Source organism: Hoplias malabaricus, chromosome 6 (genome assembly GCF_029633855.1).
Source record: "Hoplias malabaricus isolate fHopMal1 chromosome 6, fHopMal1.hap1, whole genome shotgun sequence".
NCBI classification, from domain to species: domain Eukaryota; kingdom Metazoa; phylum Chordata; class Actinopteri; order Characiformes; family Erythrinidae; genus Hoplias; species Hoplias malabaricus.
The window spans coordinates 44,193,037-44,198,013 of record NC_089805.1 but is presented as its reverse complement, the minus strand read 5'-3'; the positions used below and the strand labels follow the sequence as shown (position 1 = coordinate 44,198,013).

At 39.6% G+C, this 4,977-nt stretch overlaps 1 protein-coding gene across 1 annotated transcript; it reads right to left on the bottom strand.

Annotated features, from left to right (window-relative positions):
* Positions 1 to 1,512: 1,512 nt before the first annotated feature.
* On the bottom strand, positions 1,513 to 4,735 carry LOC136700372 (perforin-1-like). The gene is made up of 3 exons (XM_066675705.1): positions 4,713 to 4,735; positions 4,027 to 4,562; positions 1,513 to 2,783 (listed from the first exon to the last, which is right to left on the bottom strand). The coding sequence occupies exons 2-3, from the start codon at positions 4,560 to 4,562 to the stop codon at positions 1,604 to 1,606; spliced, it is 1,716 nt and encodes a 571-aa protein (XP_066531802.1). The 5' UTR covers positions 4,713 to 4,735; the 3' UTR covers positions 1,513 to 1,603.
* Positions 4,736 to 4,977: the final 242 nt, after the last annotated feature.

The following is a 4,977-nucleotide window of genomic DNA, read 5'->3' as shown; positions in this document are numbered from 1 at the left end:
AATAACGGTTGCAGTTTTAAACTGTCAGAACTTATTTATGTGCTAAAATAAAGATTGAATTATTTAATCTTACATAATGTAGTACAAACTGGATTCCAAAAAAGTTGGGACACTAAACAAATTTTGAATAAAAACTGAATGCAATGATGTGGAGATGGAAAATGTCAATATTTTATTCATAATAGAACATAGATGACAGATCAAAAGTTTAATCTGAGTAAATGTAACATTTTAAAGGAAAAATATGTTGATTCAAAATTTCAGTGTCAACAAATCCCAAAAAACAAGTAGCAATAAGTGGGACAAGTAGCAATAAGTGGCTGGAAAACGGAAATTGAGCATACAACGAACAGCTGGAAGACCAATTAACACTAATTAGGTCAATTGACAACATGATTGGGTATAAAAAGAGCTTCTCAGAGTGTCAGTGTCTCTCTGAAGCCAAGATGGTAAGAGGATCACCAATTCCACCATTGTTGCGCAGAAAGATAGTGCAGCAATACCAGAATTGTGTTACCCAGCGTAAAAATAGCAAAGACTTTTAAGTTATCATCTCCGGGCCCTTAAACGTCACTGCACCTCAAACAGGAATGCCACTGTCAAGGAAATAACAGAATGGGCTCAGGAATACTTCCAGAAAGCATTGTCAGTGAACACAATCCACCGTGCCATCCGCCGTTGCCAGCTGAAACTCTACAGTGCAAAGAGGAAGCCATTTCTAAGCAAGCTCCACAAGCTCAGATGTTTGCACTGGGCCAGGGGTCTTTTAAAATGGAGTGTGGAAGACTGTTCTATGGTCAGATGAGTCACGATTTGAAGTTCTTTATGGAACACTGGGACGCCATGCCATCTGGACCAGAGAGGACAAGGATAACCCAAGTTGTTATCAATGCTCCGTTCAAAAGCCTGCATCACTGATTGTATGGGGTTGCATGAGTGCTTGTGGCATGGGCAACTTGCATGTCTGGAAAGGCACCATTAATGCAGAGAACTATGTTCAGGTTCTAGAACAACATATGCTCCCATCTAGACGCCATCTCTTTCAGGGAAGACCCTGCATTTTTCAACAAGATAATGCCAGACCACATTCTGCAGCAATCACAACATCAGGGCAAGGTGCGACAAAGGTGTGACAAAGAAGGCCCAAGACGATTGAACAGTTAGAGGCCTGTATTAGACATGAATGAGAGAGCATTCCTATTTCTAAACTTGAGAAACTGGTCTCCTCTGTCCCCAGACATCTGTTGACTGTTGTAAGAAGAAGGGGGGATGCCACACAGTGGTAAAAAATGGCCTTGTCCCAACTTTTTTGGGATTTGTAGATGCCGTGGAATTTTGAAACAACATATTTTTCCCTTAAAATGACACATTCTCTCAGTTTAAACTTTTGATCTGTGATTTTTGTTCTATTCTGAATATAATATTAGATGTTGGCACCTCCACATCATTGCATTTAGTTTTTATTCACAATTTGATTTAGTGTCCCAACGTTTTTGGAATTCAGTTTGTACACATAGAAGGGCTTTTATTTAATCAGTAAATTTTTGATTTGTCAATTGAGTCATATGGGCTAAATCAGTTTTATGCACATAGTGTTAACTTGCTAATTATAACCCTTAAAGTGAAGTGTATTGGTGTAATTCTGGATCTTCCACAGGTCTTTAACCAGAATACCATTTCTTGATTGAAAGATCTGGGCCAGAGGGGCAGCCATTGGTGATGGTTTGTAATCTGCACACATTGAACCCTCAAGACTTGGAGCACATTTTACAGAATAGGAGAAAAAGAAGGTGCCATGGGTGAAAACACACTCATCACTCACAACCCCACTTTTCAGAGAAAATGAACATGTTCCCAGAAGGTCACTGTTCCAGTAATTATCTGCATCATAAACTTCAAAAGTGAGACTTTCACTCATGGACAATCTGACAGGACCAAAATAAAATGATTCTCTCCAGCGGGGATTATCATCATCAGAAATCACTGCAGTGCGTCTGACTGTGCTCCCGTATTTGACTTGTACAACTCCATCAGTTTTGCCATAGCTATCACCAAATAAATCATTGGCATAGAGCTTGTAAACCCTCAGTGACGCAAGGCCTTTTTCAGGTGGGCAGCAATTGGACATTATATTTTCATTTGCTTTACAAATACAAGCACAATGATCCCTGGCACTGTTCTTGTGGCCTATCTTACAAGACCCAGAGCAGACATTTTTCAAGGCATTTTTAAGAATATACTTTTCTACAGCCTTTTTCAGGCCTACTCTGGCATGGTGTGTTGTCTTTAGCACTGAATGCAGAGGGTAGAGTTTGTACATCACCACGTCTGGGATGGTCTTCAGTGATTTCAACCAATTGTTCAGAGCTGTTTTATGTGAAGTGCTGGAAAAGAGGAGATCCTCACCATTGATGTTTCCTCCTACAATCTCTGTCTGTCGCTCACTAAACATCGAGCTGAACTTTTCATTGGTCTTCATCTTGGACTGTAATTCTCTACAGTATTTGCTCTCTGTGCTCAATGTGGCAGAGTTGTATGTTCCTGATGCCTCCACCTCCAGACAGTCTTTGATAGCTGTGCCTCTGAGGCCGCTCATTGCTGCTTTGCAGGTTCTGATTGCTGTTACCGCTTTCATCTTCCCACCCAACTCCACATTTGTGATATAGTGTGTTCCAAATCTGTCAATTATTTCTTCATAGGCTTCTGAATTAGGGTCTGCTGGAAGAGACTGCACAGCCTGAAGAAATTCTTGATGAAGTGAGGGTGACCTTGTTATCTGGTAGCTGTATGGAATTTTCAAGAACTTTAATACCTAATATTACAATTAATTGTATAATAGTAGTACAATAAGTTTTAAAATGTTTGGTATATACTTGGAAAATGGTCATGTTTGAATATACTTCATGACATAAAAAATAATGCACCCAGGTAGATGCAAAACTTTGCATGCATTTATCCATCCATCCATCCATTATCTGTAATCGCTTATCCAATTTAGGGTCGCAGGGGGTCCAGAGCCTACCTGGAATCATCGGGCGCAAGGCGGGAATACACCCTGGAGGGGGCGCCAGTCCTTCACAGGGCAACACAGACACACACACATTCACTCACACACTCACACCTACGGACACTTTCGAGTCGCCAATCCACCTGCAACGTGTGTTTTTGGACTGTGGGAGGAAACCGGAGCACCCGGAGGAAACCCACGCGGACACGGGGAGAACACACCAACTCCTCACAGGCATGCATTTATGTCTTTGAGTAAATAATTACTGGTATGGTCTGATTAGACACTGTGTCTTAAGCGCATAGGTCCTTTCCAACTCTGCCCTATAAAAAGGATCTCAGTGGCTACTGTTGGGTAATGAAATGTTTTGTGTATGATCTTTGACAGCTAAAAATGCTTCTATGCTTCTTGCTAATTGAGCTGGGATTCCAGATTTGCCAAACCAGCGTTATGCAGGATCTACAGTCCCAGCTGCAACTTCTGTGATCAAATGTGCCACAGGATGCCATTCGAAAACTTTATGACTCCATGCCCAACCATATCTCATCAAGTATCCAGGCTAGAGACGGCCCAACAGGTTACTAGAGCCCAGGGTTAGTTCTAGACTGTAGTTCTGTAGTTATAATCCCTCCAGCAGACCATGATACAAACTTTTCATTTTACTCTAATATTGTGTTCAGTTACATACTGTATATTATCATCATATTCACACATATATTGATTCCTGCAACTCATTCTTGGTGCATTCATTTTTTGTCCCAATTAAAGTATTTATGCTTCCTGCAAATGTAAGAATAAGTAGAGTATAGATAATGGAGGACTTCTGTATTTTTGTTTTCTACAGCAATTCAGTTTTAAATAGTACTAATAAAATAATAATAAAAAATCATCCTATAATGTAATCTATTTGAATTTTAAATATATTAGAAAATAAACTGCAATTTACATACAACATGACACATTTAGATTTTTATGACACCATTCATTAAATTATTTTATAGCAAACCAAAAGAACTTACGTGTAGAACCTGCACTGGATGAGGTGTTTGGTAAAGCTGTACTTATCTTCCTTCGACTTCTCCATTCCGAAACGTGCTTCACGGGAATGAGTGCCTCCTAATGAAACTGAAGATATAAATTTGACATCAAGTCCAACCTTCCAGTTATTGGTGATTGATGAGGTAGAATCATTCACGAGAGCTTCACTCGACTCAAAGATTTTGCTGGAAACTTTCATTGAACATGTGGGGAGTGTCCTCCAGAACACAACAGCAGCAGGAACCTTCTGCTTCACGTTATTTAGATACGGATTGTTGAACATTTTGCAGCTGCCATTCCCTGTGTCCCACTTTTCCATGTCAATGACATAAGACCCTTTTCTCTCCATCTTCACAATGTCAAAGCCCTCTCCACCGAGATTGTGCCCAGGAACAAAGTCAGCTTTTTCACAGTCTGCTGGAGAGCCTAGTTCCAGCTGTTCTTCACCACTAACCAAGAACAGCAGAGAGCAGCAGATCCAGCTGCTCACAAGACAGTGCCGCATCTGCCCCATCATCTGAAAAATTATCAGAAAAGATTAATTACTACTTCCTTAAACAAATTAACAAATTCTTTTTAAATGATGACACCCACAGTAAACACCACATATCATTATTATTAAACTACAGATTAAATTTGTTAAAGACCTTCCTCACAGCTTACTTACATTTTGTATCTTTTATCTTCTGAATGTTCTGAGATGTGTGTCGTGCAAAACAAATTGTCTCAGGTTAAATACTAGTGGTGGAGGGTGGGACTTCTTTGCCACTTCCTGGTCAGTCTAAGGCATTTATCTTTGTTTCATTATAGTCAGTTCTTGAGCATTTAAATTATATATATATTTACTTACTCCAGCAAACTTTTGTTAATTGTTAAGTTGTCAAAACAAGAAGCTGTTAATAACTCATGATTAATGCTTTTAATTTCAGAAA

Coding starts and splice junctions, on each gene's coding strand:
- LOC136700372 (XM_066675705.1), bottom strand. CDS start 4,562: ATGATGGGGCAGATGCGGCACTGTCTTGTGAGCAGCTGGATCTGCTGC. Junction 2,784..4,026: donor ATCCAGTGCAGGTTCTACAC/GTAAGTTCTTTT, acceptor AATTCCATACAG/CTACCAGATAACAAGGTCAC.